The sequence below is a fragment of the Mesoplodon mirus genome (assembly GCF_964341445.2).
Source record: "Mesoplodon mirus genome assembly, chromosome: 2".
NCBI classification, from domain to species: Eukaryota; Metazoa; Chordata; class Mammalia; order Artiodactyla; family Ziphiidae; genus Mesoplodon; species Mesoplodon mirus.
In genome coordinates, this window is record NC_138977.1 from 91,731,333 (window position 1) to 91,758,236 (window position 26,904).

General features: G+C 46.8%; 1 protein-coding gene across 8 annotated transcripts in view; it reads left to right on the top strand.

The window, feature by feature from the left end:
• The first annotated feature begins 328 nt into the window (after positions 1-328).
• PDGFRA (platelet derived growth factor receptor alpha) overlaps positions 329-26,904 on the top strand; it is a 46,709-nt gene continuing 20,133 nt past the window's right edge. The window contains exons 1-13 of one of the 8 annotated variants that reach the window (XM_082629428.1): positions 3,172-3,187; positions 3,873-4,170; positions 10,006-10,066; positions 11,319-11,636; positions 15,295-15,555; positions 16,805-16,935; positions 18,901-19,072; positions 19,166-19,355; positions 22,483-22,598; positions 23,531-23,657; positions 24,718-24,911; positions 25,700-25,794; positions 26,015-26,147. In XM_082629428.1, coding sequence (XP_082485554.1) covers positions 4,063-4,170; positions 10,006-10,066; positions 11,319-11,636; positions 15,295-15,555; positions 16,805-16,935; positions 18,901-19,072; positions 19,166-19,355; positions 22,483-22,598; positions 23,531-23,657; positions 24,718-24,911; positions 25,700-25,794; positions 26,015-26,147 — 1,906 coding nt within the window. In that variant the 5' untranslated portion in view covers positions 3,172-3,187; positions 3,873-4,062. The other 7 variants (XM_082629427.1, XM_082629429.1, XM_082629430.1 and 4 more) reach the window with 7 other exon arrangements.

Genomic DNA, 26,904 nt, shown 5'->3' on the forward strand with positions numbered 1-26,904 from the left:
CCGGCAGAACATCCACACCTCCCCCACCCCCCCCACCCCATCTGGTCTGCTTCTCCCCGCCCCCCAGTTGTTGTCGAAGTCTGGAGGTTGGGGCTGGACCCCCTGATTGCGTAAGAGCGAAAAGCGAAGGCGCAATCTGGAGGCTGGAAGATTCAGAGCGCACGGAGTTCGAGGGAAACTCTTATTTTGAAGAGGCCAAGGGGAGGGGGGGGCCTTCATTTCCTGACAGCTATTTACTTAGAGCAAATGATTAGTTTTAGAAGGATGGACTATAACATTGAATCAATTACAAAACGCGGTTTTTGAGCCCATTACGGTTGGAGCTAGAGTGAGAGAAACAGAGGAGGGGACTACAGGAGAGGACTGAAGGCCGTGGACACATTTTTTGCTCCATATGTAGGATTTTCATTGCGAATTGACATAGGAGGAGAAGGTAAGGGAGGAGAAAAAGGATTTTTGTTTCTAAGAGAAGTCCCTAATCAGGCCCTTTGGGCTACAAGAAGTGAAGTAACTTCACTTAAAGTTTGGGCGATCAGAAAAAAAAAAAATTGGAGTTGAATTCTAGTTGTGTGTCCAGAGAGTAATTTATTTTGAATAAACTTCACTTGGAGGAAAGATAACTATAGAGTTCGAAAGTCTAGGCATTTTTAAAAAAACCACATTTTCCAGACCTATTTTTAAAAGCAGTGTTTTTCTAACAACTCTATGGCCTCCCAAAGAAATTGTTTAGGGTTACATTTTTGAGGTTTCTTTTGGGATTGGGGATGGTATTCATGTATACTGGAACTAGCACCTAGTAATGCTGGGAGTTGGGGCAGAGGTGTTTGCCCTCTTCCTGGCATTGGGTCCTGGAAGGCGACAGGTTTTTAACGAGTATTTTCACTCCTCGCCCGCAGTTTGGCGCGACAGCGCTGTAGCGGGTGGTGTGGAGCACGGCCGGTGGACCGAGGGAGGTGGGGAGAGAAGAGCGCGGAGTGGGGCGCGGAAGGGGTTGAGGAGAGGGGAGGCGTGAAAGGCTCGGCTGGAGAGGGCCGGACCTTGGGTGCCCGCCGGGTGCACATGGCGCCGACCCAGGGCGCGTAATTACTGGACGGCGCTGCGCCCGGTGCGAGCCGGGGCCAGACTCAGCACAGCCTTGGCGGCTTCGAGACGACCAGAGGGGGCGCGGATTTGGGCGAGGTTTGGGGAGCTCCTCGGAGGTTTGTGGGATCAGTGAAGTGTGAGGGAGAGCGGGCGCCAGCCCCGCAGTGCGCTCTGGTTGCGCGCTCTAGCGCGGGGCGAAGGCGGCCAGGGCAGGCAGGCAGGCGGTCTGGAGTAATGACAAACACATTTGGCCCCGAGTGAAGAAGTCATCGTCGCCTCGCATTCCAGCAACTGGGATTTGAGGAATTTCGAACTGCGCTCCAAGGGGCCCTCATTGTGCGCGGTGGTCCCCACCCCCACCAATCTCTGCGCGCCCCCTTCCTCGGTCGAACCGTTTATGCAAAGCCCGGGGCTCTGCTCCTGCCCAGTCCCGGCCGCAGGAAGGAAAGAAGGAAGGTCGCCAAAAAAGTGGAGAACTTCTTGTGGGGGAAGTTAGGGACAACTCGTAACGGAGAAACTTGGTTCCCAGGTAAGACAGGAAGATGGGAGGCGAACTACCTCCCTCGGGGCACCCGGACCCTGCACCCCCCTCGCATGCCCCTTTCCGCGCGGGGATGCGTGGCACTCGCCGCCCGTGCTTCACCCTCACCAGTGTCCCTGTTTCTATTCCACTCCCTGCGCCGGCCAGAGTCTCTGCCCTACTCGGAGCTCTCTCCTCGCGCCCCTCCTTCTTCCACCGTCTATCCCCATGGAAATCGGCTTTTATACGTGAGATTAACTTCTCCAGGCAGCGCCAGGGGAGCGGGCGGCGTCCACTTGGCTCGGAAACAACTGGGATCAGCGGTTCAGGTCGGAAAGGGTCTCGGCCAGCTCAGAGTGAGAGGGAGTGTGACTTGGCCGCAGCACCGCCGTCTGAGGGGGCCAGGAACCCCGGCCGCCTGGCCAGGTGTGAAGAAGCTGCCAGTAGCCTGGCCAAGCGTCTCAGCCGTGGAGGAAGCGAGGGACTGTCGGTTCGCTGTCTCTCCCGCCGCCAGAGCGCCCCCCCACCCGCCCTTTGCTCCCCCAGCCCTGCTAGGACCCCAGGATGTATAGAAAGAGTGCCTGGAAGAACTTGCCACTTAAATCCATCTCCAAGGGTGAGAGGCAGACTGGGGCTGGAGAGGGAGAGTGAATGACCCTTATCAGGTCCGGACTGCCCCGCGCCCGGCCCGGCCGCCTGGAAAAGCCCCTGGCTTCGCTGTGTGGGAAATGGCTTTTTGGCTCCGCAACCGAATTGCTCAACGTTTTGGACCGCCTCGCCTCGCCTCGCCGCGGTCGCTCTCGAACAGAACTAGGCAGCTTTTTAGAGCAGGGAGAGACATCCGGGGCAAACGGGGCAGGACAACCAGCCGCACAGCTCACCGGACTAACACCCCAGAGACCGGCGAGCCCCGGGGCCGCTGGAGGGGAGGAAGGGGCCCCCGGGACGTGAGCACCTCATTTGTTTCCGCTCTGGCTCTGGTTTTAACATTCCCTCCCATCCCCAATCTCCACCTCCATCTGACCGACCCAGGCCCTGGTGCTGCTGCTTTGCTCCCCTTCCCTCTTTTCCTTCTCTCTTGCCTTTCTCCTCTCCACAGTCCTTACGGTAAAGGGAGCCCTTCCTCCACTCCCCGACAGGCGAGGGCCCGACCGGCCTCACTGACACCCTAGTGAGCCCCTGCTTCGGGCTCTTAGACAGTCTTGCTTTTGGTTTGACCCAAGCGTAGCTGGACTCCAGGATTGGAGTCCCAAGAGCGAGGGGTGGTGGCGAGTGGGAGATAGACGAGGTGGGAGAAGGCACCAGGAAGGAGCCCTCAGCTGCCCCTCGGCCCTTGCACCAGCCTTTAGACCGAGAGGGACTCGAAACGGAGCCTTGGCTCCCGGCCCCAGGTCCGCTTTCCTCCGGGGGCACGGACTGGGGAGGGGTGTAGGGGGAGGGGCATCGGGCCGGGCTTTCCAGCTGCAAACGCGTCTGGCGCCGAGGCGGGCCCGTTTTGTGCCTCCTGGGGACCGGCCGTGGGCGGCGCGCAGTGCCGGGACGCATCCTGGGGACGTGGTGACCGGCGCCTTCCTGCAGACCCCGGTGGGTGGGACTCCCTCTGGCCTCCGGGGAGCTGCGATAGGGTTAGATGTTGTTGATGGAAAAGTGGCAATTCATGGGGGAAAGCTAAAAGCTTACACGGTCGCCGAAAGGTACGGCTCTCAGCCTCCCTTGCGTCTGGTCTTACGGGGTCCGCGCGCAGCATCAGCCAGCGGGGTACGCGAGGCGGGGGGTAAGGTTTGTGATCTTGCCTCGAGCGCGGGAGGCAGAGTCGGGGCAAATTGCTTTTCCCCACAACACTCTAGTCCGGGCTCTGCCGGTGCTTGTCTTTTGCTGTAGTGGCTCGGTGGCCTTTCCTTTTGTTTTAAACTGAACAGTGAGCCAGAGATCCGTTGGAAAAGTAGACTGTAGGGGATGGACGACCTCAGAATCAGGGTGCTTCCTTCTCCGCCTATTGCAGTCTTCCCCTTCCCCGCGAAAGGGGAGCGAGAGGCTCAGGCGGCGCTTGTGTGCTCAGGGCAGCCTGGGCTGAGCAAGCGTCGGGCAAGGGGGACACCGGGAAAAGGCTGGGTTCTTAAAAGCGCAGGAGGCGCAGCCACGGCGGCCTTCTCTGCGAGCAGCTGTCCGCGGCCGTGGCTCTTTCCGGCCCATAGGAGGCGCTAGCGCGCCACTGTAACCCTAAACCCACCCGGTCCTTCTCCCTCCACCCCGTCCGGCCCCCTCTCAGGTCTCAGCCGAAAACAATGCAAACGCCTAGCGTCGTGCCTGGGGCGCAGCGGCGGACGCGGGCGCTAAACCTGGGAGTGAGCGGTCGTTGCCCCCAGCGCCGGGGTGACTGAGCTGCCGAGGACGTGGACCAGCGGGAGGGGGAGCGGCCCGCTCGGTGTTCGTGTGGGCGTGGCGGGGCCGGAGGCCGGATGGTGCCAGCGCGGAACCACCCCGGCGAAGGTGGGCGAGCAGCGGTCCCCGCTGCGCTGTCGGGGACCCGGAGCCAGAGCGGCCGGTCGGAGCGAGGAGCTAGCCGGGTAAGATTTTCGGGGCTACCGCGCCCTCTAGAGGGCGTCCGGCTCGCAGTCCGGCTCTCCGCCAGCCTCCGGCGGTCCGCGCAGCCGCCGGGTCGGAGCGCAGCGCTGAGACCCAGGGGAACACTAACCTCGGTCACCTTATCCCCTCCTGGAGGCCTCAGATTGACGCCTCGCAGGCACTTTGTGTGCCCGGATGGCGCTGGGTGGGCGAGAGGGGCGGAGGTCTCCGGGTTTGGGGATAAGGGTAGGGGCGTCATAGTAATTAAATGTGGAAGAAGCGGAGGATGTAAAATCCTGGGCGCTTTTGGGGGGCCGGGCGGTGTCAAGCCCCTCGAAAGTTCTCCTGCCGCGCAGGCGGCCTCTTGCTGTTTGTTTTACGACCCTGCGTTATTGTGCAATGGGAACAGTCGTTTCCAATCAGCCCGCAGTTCCCGGGCTGCGCGGCCGTCGCGGCCCCCGCCGGGGGGTTTACGAGGGGTGACAGTGGCATGCGAACAGATTGGGCAACGCGGGCCCGGCCACGGCGTCGGGACCCCCACCTAGCGCTGCCCAGGTGGTCTCCCTCCCCTGAGCGGGCGGAAACTGCAAGGTGGGGAGAGCGTTGTCGAAACAAAACCCTGAACAGCCCGACCTCCTCCCGAGTGGCTTTTCCTGCTGAACTTTCTAAACCTTTGCGACCTGGGATGGCAGCGCCATTTTCCTGGCTGCCGAAGCTCAGTCTCCCCGGCCGACCCTCTGGCAGGGGTGATGGTGATGGTGATGATGGTGGTGATGTCTGGCCCTCAGCGAATTCTCTTGGGGCCCCGCGGAATTTTAAGCCATTTCGCAGGCAGTTACCCTATTCCTGTTTCTATTCTGCGGGCTTTGAGCTGAGGTCACCACGAAACCTAAATGTACAACCCAATAAAATAAGAGATTGAAAGTTAAAATTTGGGACATTTTGGCACAGAATTTGTAGCAGCATCTAAGCCGGACTGCCTGTCCCTTGGACCAATACTGCCACCTGCTGGTTTTACTTGAGAACTGCAACGACCCTTTGCGAGAATGGGCTTCGCGGATATTCTAAGCGAGTCGGGGCACCAGGAAAATGCATTTTCCACCCGGTAGGACCAAGTTTTCTTCTTCTGTGAAGTTGCAAGAATCATTGGGCCGACAACATTTATTTTATGGACTTTTGGGTAGTCTTTCGCCTTAGTTGTTAATCCTTTGTATTTACCTAATGAGCAAAATGCTGATCTACCACATCTGATTATCAGAGCAGACCTGTGAAGAAGATAGGTGGGTTATTTGCATTTCCTTTTACAGTGAAGCCCTAGTGTTGGGGACTTGGTGAGATAAAGTATACTACAAGCTGCTACACCTAAGGTTGTCCCATTAGGTGTCACACCAGTTTGGTGACAATCAAAAGGAAGTGACATTGTAGTCTCCCTCATGGTTAAATATCTGGTGCAGGAGAGCAGAAAGGTTTATGAGCTCAGACGGTCCCATAAAATGTTCCCATGTAAAAATACTCCAGCCCCCGCCCATCACTGGAATGTCTAATGGAACTCAAGGAGATAAAAACAGTAAAACAGGCTCTGGTGAGGTGCAGATCCCAGTAAACACACCCTCGCTGAAGTTGCCACCAGGGTAGACCAGCATTTGGATTGCCTGGGCTGAAGTTACAAGAACATTTGTCGTAGGGAAAAAGCAGCACATGTAATTTTCACAGTTAGAATTAACTGAAGAGAGCTGAAATTAACTGAACCTCGGAAATCTGAATCTTGAAGTCGTCAGTGGCTTTTGGGACTGTGAGAGAGTCTTCTGTGGCCTCTAATCATGCCAGGGTGGGGTGAAATTCAGTATTCAGTGGCTCTGCAGCGGGATGCATTGTGCAGCTGGTGATCCGGAAGCCAGCTCTCTGGCTTTGTGAGAAGAATGCCATGCTCTCTCTTCTGGAAATAGTGCCCTTGCATTGCTTGCCCTCTGTTTACTCTCCAGCTTAGCATGTTGTTTTTGACTGTAGAGTCATAGTTAATGGCTCTTTGCTTCTGTTTGCAGGGACAGAGATGGCAACCTGTTAAAGAGAAAGAATAGTGGCTGCAAACAGATTTGTTTCTCTGTTTACATGACTGTATATATTGGTTCAACTTGAAACAGTCTTGATAACTACACCAGGCTTCACCACATGCGAGTTCAGATTCAATTCTCCACTACGCAGGTGGTACAGGGCCAGTCAAGTGGCCTCTGGGGCCTGACTGTCTCAGTAAGTAGAAGCTGCAGTAGCCCCTCTGATGTCCCTCTCATCTAAAACAGTTTTGGAGCCTGCAGAAAAAGAGGCAGTATGAAAACTAACAGCTGCAGTTTCTGAAGCCCTTTCAATTAAACTATAGAATTTAGTCTTTATAATAATGCAGTAAGGCAAGCCAGCAAGTCAGGTGTTCTTAGTCCTGGTTTACAGAAGAGACTGAGGTTCAGAGAGGTGCCCTAGGTGTCAGATGTGGGATCAGAGCCTGGTCTAATGCCATTTCTATCATGTCTTCTGAGAGAAGGAATGGAGGACCAGAGAATGGGGGGGTGGGAGGAGAGACCACACTCATTTGTCTGAGAGTGAACACGGAAGAGATCTCTTTTCTCGTCGTTTCTCTAACCTGTGGCAATGAGTTGTGAGTATAGAGGACTGAGACTGAAGTCCAGCACACGGCTGGCATGAGAGAAATGATTATGATTAAAAAAAAAGTTTTTTGGATGAAATCCATTGTTCCTCCTTGCAAAGTGGTTTATTCTTGCTGACTCATAACATGCTGTGTTTCTCTGAATCTGTAACCTCAGTTACTTATATTTGCATGTCCAACTTTTGGATGAGCTCTAGGATAGGGGTTACCGATTAAGGATGAGCATTTACTCCCAGAGTAGAAAAGCATTGGAAATAGCAACATGACTCCTAGAGATTCTCACTCCAGGGCCAATAGGAAGGGAAGCCTCCCTTCTTTCCAGTTGTTTTCTATTACCTCCCTGTAGGGCTAACAGTCTGCAATTATTCACGAGTAAATTGTCTGAGTTACAGACGAGTAATGACACGAAACTTCACAAATATGCCTAGATTTCTAGCCAGGGAACCACTCTTATCAGAGAAGGGAGGTTGAAATCATAAGTAAACACATGTTGATTTTCAGTATTTGCATCATTATCGCTTGCTCTGAGGCCCTGTTTTCATTGCCCACTTTGTATGTCAGTAAGTAATCCTCCCTGGCATCGGGTCCCCCATATCTGGATGCACAGAAGGAAACATGGTGGGGCCTGGCCGGGGCAAAACGCTCGTCAGAGCCTGCGCTGTAAAAGCAGTGAGCCCCTCTCTTAAGCTCGGGAATGCTTTAAAGATGCATCATTGGCAAGCCCAGTTGAAGGAATGCAGGATATAAATGTGATAAAACCCAAGACATCAAGCTGGCTCTGGAGGGCTCCTTTGAAGTTTGCTAAGTGGATTATCAGTGGGAGGCTGATATTTATATGTACAAACACACAGGCCGTTACTGCTAATTGTGGTAAGTCAGTCTTTCCAGCCTGGCTCTGGGGCCCGCTGTGCCCGTCACCGCAGCAGCGAGGAGACCCTGCATCCCTGGGCACACGCCAGGATCCTTGGAAGCCATCAGCCAGCTAGCATTGTGCAAATTGCATTTGGGTTCACAGCACATTGTGCCGCTCTCGCTACGGCAGAGAGCAGAGGAGGAAAGCAGGGCCCTAGTTTGCATTAGGAAATAGCTGGGGGTGGAGGGAGCACAGAAGGTTGAAACACTGACCTTCCCTTGAGAGAGAACATATGGTGGATTGCAGAGAGCGTGGTTTTTGCATTACACAGACGTGGTGTTACAATCCTGGCTTTACCACCAACAGTGTGATTTTGGGTCATTTGCTAAACCTCTCTGAGCCTCAAGCGGCACTTTTTAAAATCAGATATTTCACAGGGTTATTATGAACAAACATGGCATACACATGACAACTTTGGCTTAATAAATATTGGTTTCTCGTTCCTGCTTTGGAGAGAACAGAATTATCATTTTTGTCCTGTCCAGCCCACTCACTGTTACCAGCATTTCATGTTTCACTCTGTCTTTCATCCTCCTCCATTTAACTGGTAGAATTTAATAGGGCAGAAATCTGATGTCTGCAGGTAGGCCAGTTGCCACTTCCAAGCAAGAATACATGATGAAGCTCTCAGGCTCCGCCAAAAACTACTAGGCTATTATCAACTGGATCCTCTGCAACCAAAAAAAAAAAAAAAAAGAAGAAGAAGAAAACAAGGGCTAAACACAGGCATACCTGAATTTCTTCTTTTGTTTTGTTTTTTAGACAGCTTACTCAGGAATCATGTACACACATCAAAGTCAGTGACGGAACAAATTAAGTCCCATGAACTCATTTCCATTGCATGAGTTGGGGTTTGGAGCAACTCGGAGACCCAGTACCTCCCAGGCCAAGGCTTAGCTGATTTTTATGGGTCATCTTAAAGCTTGTGCCCCTGCCCAGGCCCCTCAGTGGAGCCTCTTTAATTGAAACTTGGGTGCTCAGCAGCCCCAATACTTGCAAGCTCATCGTGGTCGACTTCAGGAAGATCACTTTCTCAATGACTTCATGTGGGAAGTGAAGGGGGAGATAATAAAATTTGTGGGGTGTGCATGGAAAGAAAAGGATACAGGAGAGGGGCCTTTTCAGAGGGTGGACCAGAATGGATTTTTCAGTGGTTTTACTGAAGGACAATATGGGTCCTTCTTTTCATTTTTCCCTCTGTTAATTTTCCTTATCCCCCCTTTCTTGCCCTCTGCTTTTCCCTGTTTTGTCTTAGGGACATTCAGTTTCAGTCTCTCTCTCTCTACTTCTCATCCATTCCCTAGAATTTGTTGCAGGAAATCAGGGTGGAGAACTTGGCTTTTGCAGGTACAGGTACCTGTGTGAAAACGAATCATCCATTGAATTTTATCCTGTGGTTTACTGCATCCCTGAAACACAAGAATTTAGCTACGCTTTTCTCGCGCACTTCCTCTCCCTTTTTCACTTCCTTTACTGATCCTCCTTCCATGCCTGTGCCCTCGGCTTTTCTGTGCCTTGTTTAGCTTGACTGTGAATGTAGCAGGTCCTGGGAGAACTTGGGCTGGGGGCCCAGGCCTGAGCCTGGTACAGGCCTGCCTATGACATCCTCTTAAGTGACATTGGGTTAGTGCAACTTGTAAAACGTCTGTACCAGAATGGCTCTTAAGTATTAAGATATTTGTTGGCAGCCTAAGCATCTTTTCCAAAAGTTGCCGAGGATGTGACCGAGTATTTTCTGTTAGCGAAACACGAAGCAAATAACAACGCATTTTGAATGAAAACAGCTCAAATTTAGAAGTTGAGTAAATACATGTTTATTTGTTTTTTGCAATCTTAATTTAAATGGTTTAAGAGGAACCGTTCTTCTGTACTTTTGGACATATTCCAAGACAATAAAGTCAGACTTTTTGGAATTTGAAAGCTGCAGGCAATCAAAAAGGGTTTTGGCTTCAGATGGCTCCTGTCATGATCTCGGGGCTGCACAAGGCCATCTGATTTCTGCTTCTTAGGCATCTTACTGTTTTAACTGTGAATCTTAAACCAGGATGTTGTTGACTAAAATGATACTGTTAACATAAAATTGATGACTAATAAGAACGTGCTGTATAAAAAAAAATAAAATTAAATTAAAAATAAATAAATAAAAAGGCAATTTAATAACTAAAAAAAGAAAAAGAAATTTTCCATAGTGCAAAGCACAAGGAGAACTAGGCTCATGGGTTGTTTTATTGACTAACATTGTTTCTGTTTGACTTTCGACTTTTTCAGTTTTCCAGAACTATGGGGACTTCCCATTGGGCACTCCTCGTCTTAGGCTGTCTCCTCACAGGTATGGATCACACAGGCCTATCTGAGTTCATTGTCCTAGGGGAAATCTTTTTTTTCCTAAGTTCTGTGCTCTGCGGGTATATGACCTATACTGTGCATACTGCAAACAGTCCAAAAGAGTAAAGAGAAGTAGAAACCTATGGGACATTATCTAGAATGACCACAAACCTTCAGTTCTCTCTGCTGCCTTAGGTGGAAGATGCTTTAATTGCTACAAAATCTTAGAATCACCTTTGGCCTTGAAATTGAATTAATAGACTGTTTGACTGTTGGAGAAGCTTAGTAACTCTTTTCCAACAGGAGGATGCCATTGGGGCCATTTGTTGAAATATTTATTGGACTTTCTTAGTTTTCATCCAGATATTTATAAATTGCAGATGTTCACCATGACACCAGTGTTTTTCTAGTCTGAGGAGTTAACTTAAGCCTATTAGTCTCTTTAGGTCTTATCTGGATGGATATGGTAGAACTGAGCATTATCAGTGATTTAGGAGTTCTGAAGTCCACTCAGTATTCCCCATCTGCAGGATAGTGACCCAGGTGTACTTACCACTTCCCTGTTAACAAAGCTGATCAATCATAGTGGACACATACTGAAGTTGGGTGGGATTCCCACACCAGGCTCAGAGGGAGGTTAGAGAACATTAATGAATAATTAATTGAGTCATAATAATTAAGTCATAATATCTCCTCTACCAGTTTTATAGACAGAGGAAGCTAGACTGACATTTTAGGTTCTAAGATGAACTTAAGAGTTTGCTCTTGGGCTTGACTATTCTTTTTGAATTGAAATCCACATCCTTCTGCTTTGGTTTCTGGAAGTCATTAGAGAGGAGGCACGCCAGAGGGTAGAGAGGAACGGAAGATGCGTACTTCTTGAGCACGAATCTGCCTTGTGTCTTTACTGTCTGCGTTCCCTGTCCACAGTAAAGAACGCATGTGTGCTTGAGCTTACGCTATCTTGGGATATTTCATGGTCACACATAAGAGTCTAAAATATGGAGTTGGAGTCATACGTCCTCTATGCATTGGAGTGTTTGGATGGGTGAATCCAGGGGCGCTTAGCGGGACTATTGAGGCCTTAGGAGCATTTGCTGCTCTCAGCAGATGCGGTGCTGTTATAATGGGGGGCCTTTCATGGGCATCCAGGCTAACGGATTTTTGCGTAGAAATGGTCATTGTTCATAGAAGCTGCTCTGGGTGAGACCGTCCTTTTGGACTGCATCCTATTCAGAGCATGTTTCCTTTTACAGGGCCAAGCCTCATCCTCTGCCAGCTTTCATTACCCTCCATCCTGCCCAATGAAAACGAGAGGGTTGTACAGCTGAATTCATCCTTTTCTCTGAAATGCTTTGGGGAGAGTGAAGTGAGCTGGCAGTACCCCATGTCTGAAGAAGAGAACCCCAATGTGGAAATCAGAAATGAGGAGAACAACAGTGGCCTTTTTGTGACGGTGCTGGAAGTAGTCAGTGCCTCGGCGGCCCACACAGGGCTGTACACTTGCTATTACAACCACACGCAGTTGGAAGAAAGTGAGATCGAGGGCAGACGCATTTACATCTATGTGCCAGGTGAGTTGCCTGGGTCCCCTGGACCAAGCTTATCGTCATCCCGTCTCTCCTGTTAATTGTATGAGAGTTTTTCTAAGTATAAAAATCATAAATTTTCATCGGAGAAAATTTGAAAACTGTAGGCAAACACACAAACTTAAATCAAGATCATTTATCATGCCGTAATCTAGAAATATTCACTGTTAATATTTTGGAACTGTATTAAGTTTTGAAAATCATTGTCATTGTGGCATCTTTTTTTTTTTTTTTTTTTTTTGCGGTACACGGGCCTCTCACTGCTGTGGCCTCTCCCGTCGCGGAGCACAAGCTCCAGACGCGCAGGCCCAGCGGCCATGGCTCACGGGCCCAGCCGCTCCGGGGCATGTGGGATCCTCCCGGACCGGGGCACGAACCCGTGTCCCCCGCATCGGCAGGCGGACTCCCAACCACTGCGCCACCAGGGAAGCCCCCATTGTGGCATCTTTTATTGGCATTGTGCAGAATGTCTGAAATGTACTCATTTCTATTCAGTTTGATCAAGTTCAACAAATATTTACTGTGTATGCTTTGTGTGACAGGCACTGCTAAGTGCTGGGGCCACAAAGTAATTAGGTAGGCCTTATCTTGGACTTGCTCATAGTCATTATAATAGTTTCCAAATAACCATGCTATTTCTTAAATTCAGTAAAACATATACAGGCGTACCTTGGAGATGTTACAGGTTTGGCTCCTGACCCCTCATTAAAGCCAATATCACAATAAAGCGAGTCATACAAATTTTTTTTTTGGTTTTCCAGTGGATATAAAAGTTATGTTTGAATTATACTGCAGCCTATTAGGTGTGCAATAGCATTATGTCTTAAAAAAACAACGTACGTACCATAAGTTTAAAATATTTTATTGCTAGAAATACCATCATCTGAGCCTTCAGTGAGTTGTAATCTTTTTGCAATAGTAACATCAAATATCACTTGTCACAGATCACTGTAGCGAAGATAATAACAATGAAAAAGTTTGAAATATTAACAAGAGTTACTAATATGTGACACAGAGACAAGGACTGAGGGAATGCTGTTGGAAAAAATGGCACTGATAGATTTTCTTGATGCAGCATTGCCACAAACCTTCAATTTGTAAAAAATTCAGTATCTGCAAAGCGCAATAATGCAAAGTGCAATACACCGAGGTGTGCCTGTATTTACTCTTGATGAGTTAGAATAGATTTTTTTTTTTTTTTTTTTTGTGGTACACGGGCCTCTCACTGTTGTGGCCTCTCCCATTGTGGAGCACAGACTCTGGACGCACAGGCTCAGCGGCCATGGCTCACGGGCCCAGCCGCTCCGCAGCATGTGGGATCTTCCCGGACCGGGCCACGAACCCGTGTCCCCTGCATCGGCAGGCGGACTCTCAACCACTGCGCCACCAGGGAAGCCCAGATTTTTTTCTTTTTAATAAAAATTCAGGTGATGTTGTCTCTTGTCCTCCAAGAAGCACATGCCAGGATAGGAGTAAGGTGGGATTAAGTATGTAAGGGTTTTACTAGGAGAGAGGCTTATGAGAGAAAATGGGGTGGGATCCAGCAGAGGCTGGGAGAGCTGTCTGCCTGCATTGTAAGTGTGACCCTGAATGAAGGAGAGTGGGAAGGAAGGTGGGGTAGATGAGTCCTGGACCTCTGGGCAAAGAAAGCTGGGGAGTCCTCCAGCCTAAGGAACCCCTGTTCCACACAGTCATTGTCTGGAAGCATCTCTGGAGGGCATGGCCTAGGGTTGTGATGGATTTCAGAGCCATGCCCTGTTGCTGGAGGAAGGTGTGGTGCTTTCCCACAGCAGCCACCCTAATTAACTAGCCTTAGCCGTGAGCTTGAGATGCATTTGGCCTGCCACCCTCCTAGCATTGCCTGGGTACTCCTTTGTAATGATCTATGTCTACATCTGTACCTATATCTATATCTGTACCTGTATCTATATCTGTATCTGTATATATTGGCTTCTTCCAAGGACAGTTGTTAAAAGAAGGACCACCATGTTATTTAAACATTACATAGGTAACACATGATGGTAGGGGAGACTTGCATTTTAAAGGAAGCTCTGGCTGATGTGTAATGGATATCAAACTATATATTTTAACCTGAAATTAACTTGCAGCTTTGTTTGCTGGAATCTTTGCTAACAGAGTTCAAGAATTTGGAACTCTAAACACAAATTCAAGTCATGGCAATTTTAATATATAGGTGGGTGAATTAAAGAGGAATACAGCCAGAGTACTTAGTTTCAAATAAACAAACATATAAACCATTTACAGCTCTTGCCATCTGTGTCATTTTAGCAGAGGTAGAGTATGGGGGTTTCAGAAGTGTGTCTTCATACCTTTCTGTCTTTTCAAGTTTTTTAAATTGGCTCCTTTTCCTGCCTTCTGTAACTGTGGGTGCTCCATGGACCTAGACCCTCTTCACTTCTGTTCTGACAATCTTATCTGTATCAGCCTTCCTTCCTAGCAATCAAAAAAAATTGTTTCAAAAAGGGTAGGTATTTAGAATGTCACCCGTCATTCCCACCATAAATACCGCCCTCCTCTCCCGTTGTGAAGGCAATGGTAGGAAGGTGGGTTTGTTAAAGGTCCCTGGGTCTTGGAGTTTTGATCTGCCTAAGATTGCCCAAAGAGTCTCCTTTTTTTAAATTTAATTTAATTTTTATTTATTTATTTTTTGCGGTACGCGGGCCTCTCACTGTTGTGGCCTCTCCCGTTGCGGAGCACAGGCTCAGCGGCCATGGCTCACGGGCCCAGCCGCTCCGCGGCATGTGGGATCTTCCCAGACCGGGGCACGAACCCGTGTCCCCTGCATCAGCAGGCGGACTCTCAACCACTGTGCCACCAGGGAAGCCCCCTCTTTTTTTTTTTGGCTGCGCTCTGCAGCTTGCGGGATTTTAGTTTCCCGACCAGGGATCGAACCCTGGGCCCTTGGCAGTGAAAGTGCGGAGTTCTAACCACTGGACCGCCAGGGAACTCCCAGTCCAAAGGTTCTTCTTGTTCCTCCCTTGCCCTAGCACAAACATCATCTGGCTAGGCCCTGCATTGTCAGAGATCTTGTTTGCAGTTACGAAGAGTTGCACATCCTTTGCGAAACTGATGCTTGAGACTCTCAGTACTTCTTACTATAGTAGCTTAAGTATCTGCTTTTCTTTTGAAAAGGAAATTCTCAAGCTATGGGATTATACATTTTATTTATTATTTGAGAGTCATTTTTTTTGATAGGTAGGTTTCTGTACTATTTTTCAATAATACTGACTATAGGCCATAAGCATTGTCAAAAGCATTGCATAATTTAAAAATTACAAGTATTTTCTCATGTTTTGAACAGACCTGATTATTTTGTTGCCCATTTTTTACTGTGTTTAGTAGTTGTTTAAATTTTTACCTCAGTTCCTGACTAATATTTATATTTATCGTCAGTATTTTTTATGAAGGTATAGGCAATTTGGTATTGTTCATACTTTAAAAAGTATGAACCTTCTAGCTTTTATGATGATTAATGTCAGTGGGGTGACACTTCTATATATATGTGTGAAGGTAAAGTTCATACCTTTGAATTTGATTAATGGCAAAGGAATAATTTTTCTGCATATATGTGTAAAGATCAAATTAATCCCTAACATGTTTTTCTTTCTTTTTCAAACCTCAGACCCAGATGTAGCCTTCGTACCTCTAGGAATGACAGATTACTTGGTCATCGTGGAGGACGATGATTCTGCCATCATCCCTTGTCGAACGACTGATCCTGAGACACCAGTGATCTTACTCAGCAGTGACGGGGTGGTGCACGCCTCCTATGACAGCAGACAAGGCTTCAATGGAACCTTCACTGTCGGACCCTATATCTGCGAGGCCACCGTCAGGGGGAAAAAGTTCCAGACCATCCCATTCAATGTTTATGCTTTAAAAGGTACTTGTGCCCTCTCCCTCCTTCATTTTTTTTTTCCTGTACGCAGGCCTCTCACTGTTGTGGCCTCTCCCGTTGCGGAGCACGGGCTCCGCATGCGCAGGCTCAGCGGCCATGGCTCACAGGCCTAGCCACTCCGCAGCATGTGGGATCTTCCCGGACCGGGGCATGAACCCGTGTCCCCTGCATCGGCAGGCGGACCCTCAACCACTGCGCCACCAGGGAAGCCCTCCCTCCTTCTTAAAATAAGAGTTACAGGCAAAACAGTCAGATGCATGTAGGTTTTTTTTTTTTTTTTGATCTTAGTCCCTGGTGATGGGAGACCCCAATTTCTGATATGGGAATTTAGGATCCCACCTTTACCGTACAATGTTAAGCTGAGTTCTGTGGCTGTAACAGTACGAAGCTTAGCAATACCAAAGGCAAAAGCTTTCCTACCCCTGTAAGATTTTGTGTTTCATCAGTTGACTTCAAAATACTCTAAGGAATTCTTTTCTTGCATAAGCCTCTTACTGTTTAGTCACATTCCTGACTACAAAGGCCCTAACAACAAACACACACCTGTAAGGGTTGGACCCCTAGGTTAATTTTAGTAACTTAAGAAAAGTGATTTTGATTTTGAGAAAAGCTGGTGGTTGTTGACTTCATCCCTTTGATGCGAGCGGTTAATGCAAATGGGAAAGTATAAACCATGCTTGGGGCAACAGATTTATTGAACACTTACGTGTAGGAGTGGGATTAGCAAGAGTGTGCCATTTAACTTTTGTGAAGGGCTTATTTTATGCCCAGCTCTGTGCTAGATTCTCAAAGTGCTGAGAATACCTGGGGAGTGGAGTGGAAGGGAAGAGGAGAATAAGCGATGGGGTGGGAACTAGTGCCTATAGGGGAGTGCAGGTCAGTAAAGGCTGAGTAGATCCATCAGTAAAGGCTGCTGCAGTCATAATTAACCCAAATTAACCCAAATGCATGTGGATTCAAATGTGGTCTTCTGTTTAATTGGAGTTTATTTTTACTATTGTTATTGTTCTGTGTGTGTGCGTGCGTGTGTGTGTGTGTGTGTGTGTGTGTCTTATTTTGTGCCAAATTATGTATGTCAACACAAATCAAGGCTTCTGAGATCTTCAATATTTTGTCTTGATCAAGGTGGTTTGCAAATTATTTTTCAGGGTCATCTTAAAAAAGCCCAAACCTTATAAGATCCTAACTACACTGTGGATATTTAGGTCCTTGTGTTTGTTCTTTTTTAAAATAGCAACATCAGAACTTGATCTGGAAATGGAAGCTCTTAAAACTGTATATAAGGCAGGGGAATCCATTGTGGTCACCTGCGCCGTCTTTAACAATGAGGTTGTGGACCTTCAGTGGACTTACCCTGGACAAGTGGTAGGTACCCTCACGGCCCCTGGTGGCATGGAATGGAGTACAGGAGGGGTCCAAAGACCCATTGCTGATGGGGCACGACATTGACCTCCTCTAGACCTCAGCTTCCCATCTCTAAGCTGCTCACTGACCAGATGGCTTCATGGCTCTTGAAGCAATGGGAGAGTCTGGGATGATGACAGCTCGACAGAATGCATAGATATTTCACACTGAGCCCTTTTTCTCATAAGTATGAAAGAAACCGGAAGGTTCTATGGCTACAAGATAACAACCAAAAAAATTAAAAAACGAATGGATTTTAAAATTTGCTGATTCCTGAGAGAGTCAGGAATTCTCCTTTTCTTGGCTCTCATGCCTTTGGGTTTTGAGGCATTTGATAATGTTGATTGCCTGCCCCCTTCTATTTCTGCTTTGTGGACACCCGTGATACTTCTGCCTCCTGCCTGCCTGGTCTTTCCTTGCATGGTTTTCTTCAGTGAACAGGCATAACTTGAGTCATTGAACAAAGATTTAATGATGTTTGCCAAATCCCAAGCACTCTGTTAAAAGCTGGCCCGTGTACAGAAAGAGGGAGAAGGAGTGGGGAATGGAGATGGAAGCAGGGAAGGGGAGCCACCGTGCTATCTCTGATCCCTGGGGATTTACACATAGGGTCTCATTCATTCTGGTTTTTTTTTTTTAATTGAAGTATAGTTAATTTACAGTGTGGTGTTAGTTTCGTGTACAGTAAACAGATTCAGTTATACATACATACATTCTTTTCCAGATTCTTTTCCATTATAGGTTATTATAAGATACTGAGTATAGTTCCTTGTGCTATACAGTAGGTCCTTGTTGTTTTCCTGTTTTATATATAGCGGTGCTTATATGTTAATCCCGGGTCTCATTCATTCTAATGCATTGTGGTAAGTGTATATGAACCATTGTGAAAGGCTATGATGGTCTCACGCAGAAACAATTAACAGTGTTTAATGCAGGGCCCTCATGGAGAACAGAAAATATATATGTATATATATGCTTTTTTTCCCCTTCACTCCTAGTTTGCAAACTTCAGCTCCTTGCTCTTTTTTTGGCATTTTATAGTGTCTCTTCTTTTATCCATTTCTCTCCCCCATACTTTTGCTGCCCCTTTCCTTTCTCTCCAGGGCATCTGATTGGAAGTTGGGCATTTTCACATATTGCCTTATAAACCTCATGTATTGAAGAGACATTCATAGACCTATATATATATATATATATATATATATATATATATATATATATCTTCGCTGAAATGTAAAGCTATCTGATTTTTCTGTTCATACCTGATTGCCTTTAATCCTTAAAACAGAAACATTTCATTTATTGGAGATAAATTTTTTTTCCCCTTGAAACCAAACTATGTGCTGTTTGGCCCCAAATATATAATCAAAGTATTGGTTTATGAATCATAGTTTTGTTTGATATTAAAAATAATGTAGGCTTATTGTTGTAACTTCATAAAATTTAGAGAAACAGAGGAAAAGTCAATTCCCAGAACACCCCCATTATAATTTTAGGGAGATAAATCCTTTAAATACTTTATAAATGTAATAGTTAATAGCTACTATACTTTAAATAGTACTTTGTTATGTATTTTTCCTGTGGCAGTATAGCACAGACACCTTCCTATGTCATTAAATATCTTTTTAAAAAAGAATTTTCAAAGGAGTGAGCTTGAAAAAAACCTTTTTTTTCAATTAGACGTTATTTTTTAGGGCAGTTTTAAGTTCACAGCAAAATTGAGGGGAAAGTACCGAGATTTCTTGCATAGCTCCTGGGCTCACACGAGAGCGGCCTCCCCCATAACATCCCCACAGGGCGGTACACTTGTTACAATCTGCAAACCCCTATCGGTGCATCATTATCTCCTAGAGTCCATAGCTTACGTGAGGCTTCACTCTTAGGAGCTAGCTTGTTAAAGTCGGTTTCCCTCCCCTTTTTCTGTAGAAAGGCAAAGGCATCACAATGCTGGAAGAAACCAAGGTCCCGTCCATCAAATTGGTGTACACTCTGATGGTCCCTGAGGCCACGGTGAAAGATAGTGGAGATTACGAATGTGCTGCCCGCCAGGCCACCAAGGAGGTCAAAGAAATGAAGAAAGTCACCATCTCTGTGCATGGTACATTCTGCTTTCTAAGATGTCCATCGGCTGTGCTGCTCGGGGATCCACTAGGCAGTAATCATTGTTTAACGGCAACTTTTCCCTGTACAGAGAAAGGGTTTATTGAAATCAAACCCAACTTCAGCCCGTTGGAAGCTGTCAACCTGCATGAAGTCAAACATTTTGTGGTGGACGTGCAGGCCTACCCCCCTCCCAGGATAGCCTGGCTGAAGGACAACCTGACTCTGATTGAGAATCTCACGGAGATCACCACTGACATAGAAAAGATTCAGGAAATAAGGTAAAGAAACACCCTTCCTGAGTATGCCTTTTCTTTTTATCGTGTATTCCTAGATAGACTGAGGTTTGTGCGTGTCTTACAACCCAAACCGAGAGTCCATATAGAAAATTTAGCAGTCAGAAATAGGAGATAGTGGAAATCAAGTACCTTTCCAGATAACATTGCAACGCAGTAATAGTATGTTGGTAAGTTTATGATCAAACGAGAAAAAGAAGAACTGAAAATCTCTGCTCCCAATGAAAGATACGTTCCTGGATTCAGCAAGGGATGGAGGAAAGAAAGTAAAATTGGACCCACTTGTTTGGTGATTACAGTTCCAGGGCAATTAGCGCATAAACCTACATGAAACAAAACATTGCTGGCTTAATTTGAAACGCATTTGCCCCAGTGAGGCCTCCATGGGAAATAAGAGCAGTGTCTGGTTAAATGTGGTTAGGAGAAGACATACAGTGAATAGTTTGGATCCCTGCCCTCTGAGGAGTCGGGAGACTGATGTCATCTCTTAACCAGTGGTGGAGTTTTGGGTAAGTCACCCTTCAGCCTCAGTTTTCCCATCTATAATATAGGGTTAATAATACCTTGTGTCCTTCAAGGCGAGGAACTGGACCAGATGATATTTTGAGGTCTCTTGCAGTTTTAAGCTCTGATTAGAATTTAGGAGTAGAAGGTACCTCTTGAAGGGCTCAGCTAATCCAGCCCTACACCTTTGTCAGAAACCATCCCAGGCAGACACAGTCCTCTATTTCAAGCCTTCAGGGAAGAAGAGAGACAGAACCCCTCTCTCATCAGTTTGCTTAACCTCAGGATTTGCTTTCTTCTTTCTGAACTAAATTCCGTGTGTAATTGAGAAGCGAAATCTGGGAAAATGGACGTGGAAACCTCTGTGGAACAGTGATGGAAAAAGAAGTGGGATACTGAATCTGGAAGGCTTTCTGATGACACGAAATGGAGGTGCACAAAGAGGTGGGCAGTGCCCAACTTTCCACTAGGCTGTGAGGCCAGAGAGGAATAGGGTGATCCTGGCACAGCCAACACTTGAGACACCCGTCTGAGCGCTGTCTGCAAGCTACAGTCAATAGCGACGGTCAGACAGTGGTCGTCAGCTGAGTAGTCCAGGAGAGCGGCCTGGTCAGGTGCTTCGAGAGTTCCTCCAGCACATCTGATCCCCATGATGGGCAAGGGAACATAGGATGCGTATGATGGAGTGGTGTCTGGCTTACTTAAAACTTGTGGATCCGGGCTTCCCTGGTGGCACAGTGGTTAAGGATCCGCCTGCCAATGCAGGGATACAGGTTCAAGCCCTGGTCTGGGAAGATCCCACACGCTGTGGAGCAACTGAGCCCGTGCGCCACAACTACTGAGCCTGCGCTCTAGAGCCCGCAAGCCACAACTACTGAACCCGTGTGCCTAGAGCCCGTGCTGTGCAACAAGAGAAGCCACCACAATGAGAAGCCTGTGCACCGCAACAAAGAGTAGCCCCCGCTCGCCGCAACTAGAGAAAGCCCACGCGTAGCGATGGAGACCCAACAGAGCCAAAAAACACAAACAAACAACAAACTAGCGGATCCACCAGCTTCCTTGGCTGAACAAGTGCAGAAAATGAACGACAAAAGACTGGTCATTGGCAGCCAGGGGTGCTAAGGGGACTCTAAGGAAGTCCATTCCAGAGTGTGTCCAGTGTGGTGTGGCAGAGGGAAAGCCAGCCCAGCATGCTCTGCACAGGTCCCAGCACCTGGCATCTTGGGCTAGAAGACTCTACATTAGCAGGGTATTTTGGAGCCTCTGAAATGCTTTCCTATAGATTATTTCATGTAATTAATTCTCAAAATGACATTTGCATACAGCTTTCCAATGTTACACATAAGGAACCTGAGGCATGGACAGGTTCAGTCATGCCCCAGGTCTCCTCCCTTCATGACCAGTGCTCTTCCTCTCACTCCACCTTCCTTTCACTCACAATTCCACACTGTACTGTTTTTTTTTTTAATTATAAATTTGTTTATTTACTTATTTTTATTTTTGGCTGTGCTAGGTCTTCGTTGCTGTGCACGGGCTTTCTCTAGTTGCGGCGAGTGGGGGCTACTCTTCGTTGCGGAGCACGGGCTCTAGGCACGAGGGCTCAGTAGTTGTGGCTTGTGGGCTCTAGAGCGCAGGCTTAGTAGTTGCGTCGCACAGGCTTAGTTGCTCTGTGGCATGTGGGATCTTCCCAGACCAGGGCTCGAACCCATGTCCCCCGCCTTGGCAGGCAGATTCTTAACCATGGCGCCACCAGGGAAGCCTATCACACTGTGCTGTTTTGTTAATGACAGTCAAATGGGCCATTACTTTATAGATGCACTCACACACACGCGCACGCACACACACACTCGTGGCCAAATGTCATTTATCATACGTGTAAGAAACCTTTTGGAGAAACTTCCCATTAATGAAGTATGAAGGACTATGTTTCTCTAATTTATTTATTTTTTAAGATGAGTCCTGTGCTTTAAAATCATTCAAGCCTAAAGACAGTGCATTGTAAGAAACCTTATTCCACTCCTGTCCTCGTGTTCCTCCGTACCCCCTCCTCTCCACCCCCAGGGGAATACTTTTGTTAGTTTTGTTAGGTTCTTATGAAACACTCCAGAGTTTCTTAAAGCAAATACAAGCAAGCAGGAATTTTATACCCTAGTGACCTCTTCCTATCGATACAGAGACAGTGTCCTCATTCTTTCTTCCAAGGATGTTCCATTGTTTGGCTAATCACTCAAATGATGAATATTTAGGGGAAGCAAGTATTTTTTTAGAAGGTAAAAATCAAGGGTTAAAAAATAAAAAGGAAAGTTGGTGGGTTTATTCCCATTTAGAAGTCTGGCCTTAGCAGAGCTGACTGCTCTTGTAGCCACATCATAAGCCATTGCTCATCTCAGGTTGTCCCGTCTTATGTTTAAGAATGAAGTGTCTATGACTCAGACCTTCAGTGCATAGAAAGTGTATCAAAAATCCCAGAAAAGCAATGATATGGACAAGAAAAAAAGATGTTTTTACTTTTTTACAAAAAACAAAATTCCCATTGAATATGGTTATTACTTAATGATTAGAATTTACTTGGCTACAACTTGCTGAAACAAAGTCCTTTTCTTTTAAGGTATCGAAGCAAATTAAAGCTGATCCGAGCTAAGGAAGAAGACAGCGGCCATTATACTATTGTAGTTCAAAATGAAGACGATGTGAAGAGCTATACTTTTGAACTCTTAACTCAAGGTATGTAAGGGCCATATAAAGATAATGCCAGCTCAGTGGATGCATGACTGAGAGTCTCCCAAGGAGAGCCTGGCACTTTCCCCCAGGTCATGGAGGGAAAAGCAGCCCTTTTAGGGGAGAAGCAGGGACTGTAGATGTCACATGTCAGGGATCGCTTTGTTGGACTTATAAATCTACATAATTCTGGGAGGTTCCAGGCTAGTCTGGAATACTTTGGGAATTCCTAGGCTCCACTAGCTTCCTTACCATCTGCTTCTCAATGTGGTCTGGGAAGAGTGACATGAAGCTTTTTGGTCTGGATGACCTTAGATTGTTCCAGAGTGTTTGGCCTTTTTGCTTTGCTTTCCTTGTAGACCTCGTACAGTGGCCCTTCCCAGAAAGGAGTACCCAAGTCTTTACATTCTGGTTCAGAACCTACTCACCTACCTTGGGCCACATACTGTCGTACGTGGGCTCATTTGACCCTCACAGTCAATCTATGATACAAGTATCAGCATATTTCTAAATTATTTGATCCCAGGTTAAAAAAAAATCTTTAAAACCTAATAATATCCCATAGATGCACTTTGGTAAACACTGCTTTAGATTATACCATTTAGATGAATCCATTAGATGATTCCCAAGCTATAATATAATTTTAAGAGCCTTCTTGCCTTTCAAGCCAAATAACCACAGGGGCTTTTTGCTTTCTTCACTGAGGATTTAAAACACCACGGGGCACAAATGCCAAATCACTGAAAATGTGACCACGCTCTTACCCAAGTGGGTCTGTCCAAACTGGAGTGTTACTGTGCACATGACTCAGTGGCTGCTTGATTTGTAGGTTTGAATGTCACGCGGACAAGTTCTGAACTCTTGGAATTCCACTTCGTAATTCCCAGAAGTTCTGGGACATGAACCATTCAATTCTGATTTATTTTCACCTCTTGCAGTTCCGTCATCCATTCTGGACTTGGTCGACGACCACCATGGCTCTAATGGGGGCCAGACAGTGAGATGCACAGCTGAAGGAACCCCTCTTCCTGATATTGAGTGGATGATTTGCAAGGATATTAAGAAGTATGGAAATCACACATTCCTTTCCCATTTGTGGTCAGAATGTTTCTTCCTTGGGACAAAGGACCTCAAGTGCATTTTACTTCTTTTGCTGGCCCTTTTTTTTTGTGTTTGTGATTCTTATTTGGCCTAAGTCTCATAAACTACAAGATAGGGTTCCAAACATGGACCTCGTGTGTGTGTGCATGCAGGTGCGCATGCACGCAGGTGCACTTCTGTGTTCTTGAGTAGCTGTAAGAAGGTCGACAGCTTTCAGCAGATTCTCAAAGGGTCTCTAATCTGAAAAGTGCATGAATCTAAAGAACTGCTGTAAGAGGATTTTTACTACCCTGGCCCACAGTTTCACCTCACATTTCATCTGTGGTGAATGTTATTTGGTGGCTAGACTGGCATGTGAAAATAAATGAAGGTACTGCCCAGGTGACTTCTCACTACTTGCTCTGTGGCGGGAGTTAAGGTACCCGTCCCTCCTTCAGCCCCCATCCCTCACCCTTCTCTGGCGGGCACGTGAGCAGCACATTTGCACTCCCACCTGTAGTGGCTGCTGTGCTCAGAAGCCTCATTGCTTCTCCTGGAGACGGGGACTCCTAGACCTACGCCCCCCGCAGGCCACAAGGCAGCAGACTTGGATCCAGACTGGAGCTGGAATCGAGGTCTAACCCTAGTGACACCTGAGGGAGTCCTCACAGTGTGGGTGGAGAGAAGGGAGGACAGCAGGCCTTTTCGGAGGGGTGGGACGTTGGGATAGTTAAACATTCTTGAAGTCCAGGTTGCTCATGGGTTCAAGGCTTGGGATGAGTAGTTCTGTTGGATTGAACTTGTTTATCTCTGCCTTGTCTTCACAACCAGTTAACTTTTAAATACCCACATGTAGCTTATTCTCTCTTGCAGAACAAGGTGTTGAATGTTAATCTGCACATAAAATAAGAAAATCGACCTGTAGCCCCCCAAATGCAGACAAAGTCAGGGCTGCTTGCCATCTTAGATGATGCTCACTGCTCCACCCACCCCCATGACTCCCCGTAATTGGCTCTATACCTATACCCTTTTTCTCCGTCTCCAGATGTAATAACGAAACTTCATGGACGATTTTGGCCAACAATGTCTCAAACATCATCACGGAGGTCCACCCCCGAGACAGGAGCATGGTGGAGGGCCAAGTGACATTCGCCAAAGTGGAGGAGACCATTGCAGTACGATGCCTGGCTAAGAATCTCCTCGGGGTGGAGAGCCGAGAGCTGAAGTTGGTGGCTCCCAGTGAGTAGCCAGTGGGTCAGGGCAACGCTAAGTCAGCAGCCGAGCCCTTCCTCTCTCAAGCGGAACTTTGAATCCCAGATGGGGTCCTGTAGGAATGAAGGTCCCTCGGTGGAAATTCAGCTCCGGATGCTCTTAACGGGCCTTCTCTGGGCAGCTCTGTGGGAGCCCTTTCTTTCAGATTCAAATCCCAAACCGCGTTGTGCAGAGGCCCCTCGGCATTTTGCTTGTCTAACCGTAGAGCTACCCAGTCTCTTTGGTCTGAGCATGTGGGGATGGAGGATGGGGAAGAAGGATCTTCCGCCTTGTTGCTCTTCATAACAGTTGAGACAGGTTGAATTCTTAAAACAAAAATCCATGAAGCCAAAAGCAATATAAGTCAACTGCAACCTTTCAAAATAACTGAACTTGATTTTCTGAACTTATGTTCTAAACTTATGCTACTAATGGTAGCTCTCAATCTCACTTATTAATATTTATATTCCAATTCATATTTTGTCCAGAAGGTTAATGTTGGAGGACCTTTGGGGAAAGTATTTTGTTCCCAACTGAATTTTGTCCCTTTCCCTTCTAAGGGAAGAGCTGGAGTAGTTTCATGCATGTAGATAACTGAGAGATGGTCTTGCCCATCCCCCAAGAAAGCCTGGCAGCTCTTTTGCTTCTCCACCAGTAGTGAAAGATTTCTGGCCCAGAAACAGCCACCCTGCCTTCCTGCCCTCCCGCATGTTTGTGCAAATTCTCCACCGTGCCTCTCTCTCTCTCTCTCTCTCTCTCTCTCTCTCGTCCTCTAGCTCTGCGTTCTGAACTCACGGTGGCGGCCGCAGTCCTGGTGTTGTTGGTGATTGTGATCATCTCACTCATTGTCCTGGTTGTCATTTGGAAACAGGTAGATATTTTTTTTAAAAGAACTAAAAATATTTGAAACCAATAAGAACAAGAAGAAGAACAACCTAGTTCAGGGCTTGGCACAAAGAGGGAGCTCAGTAACAACATGATGAGTGAACGTTGTTGAATCCTACTGTGTCCAGTCATTTTGCTGCTGCGGTTAAGCTTTGGTACATTCGGACGTTGGTAATTCACCAGTTACCTGTCCTGGTCATTTATAGAAACCAAGGTATGAAATTCGTTGGAGGGTCATTGAATCAATCAGCCCCGATGGACATGAATATATTTATGTGGACCCGATGCAACTGCCTTATGACTCGAGATGGGAGTTTCCAAGAGATGGACTAGTGCTTGGTAAGCTCCTACTGGGGTGATCTCCCAAGACTCCCTTTGATTTGTACGCAACTTTACTCTTTACAGGCCTGTGGAGGAATAAAGGATCTGAGCTTGTGCTTAGTAAAAGCTAAGCATTAGAAATTGGCTTTCAGAAATATTTTTCTCTCTTGAAAATGAGTTCATTGAATCACAGCAATGATTTGTTTTTACCTCCTTCCCTAGCAAATTACAGTTAAAGAAAACTTTACAAAGGGAGAAGAGAATATGAGGAGGCCTGCCAAAGATACCCATCAAAGTGGCTTTGCTTTGGAAATGACACCAATTGAAAATGAGACGAATTTCTACAACTAAAAAGGAACAGATGAGAAATGAATGAGGACAATCGGAAAATATATTTTGACTCAGTACATTCTCAGGATTATTAGATACTTCTTTAAAATATAGAATATAAAAATATAGGTTCCTTTTAAAACAAACATGAAAAAATCATCAAGCCAGCTTATCACAAACTTTTCAAATATTTCAATCTTGGGCTGAGACCCAGAACATGAAGCTTTGGTCCAAGGGATTTTTTTTGTTTTTTTAAAATCACATTCTGAATGAATGAAAACAGGACAAAGACAAATGAAAGTTAGAGCTAGAGGTTATGTCATCATGACTATTCTAACAGTATGTACTTGAGAGGATGCCAAAGGCATTTTAAAATTATCCACTTGTCTCATTCCAAAATACAGCCAAGTTAGGTCTTCTTAGAGAGTTACTTAAACTGAAATCC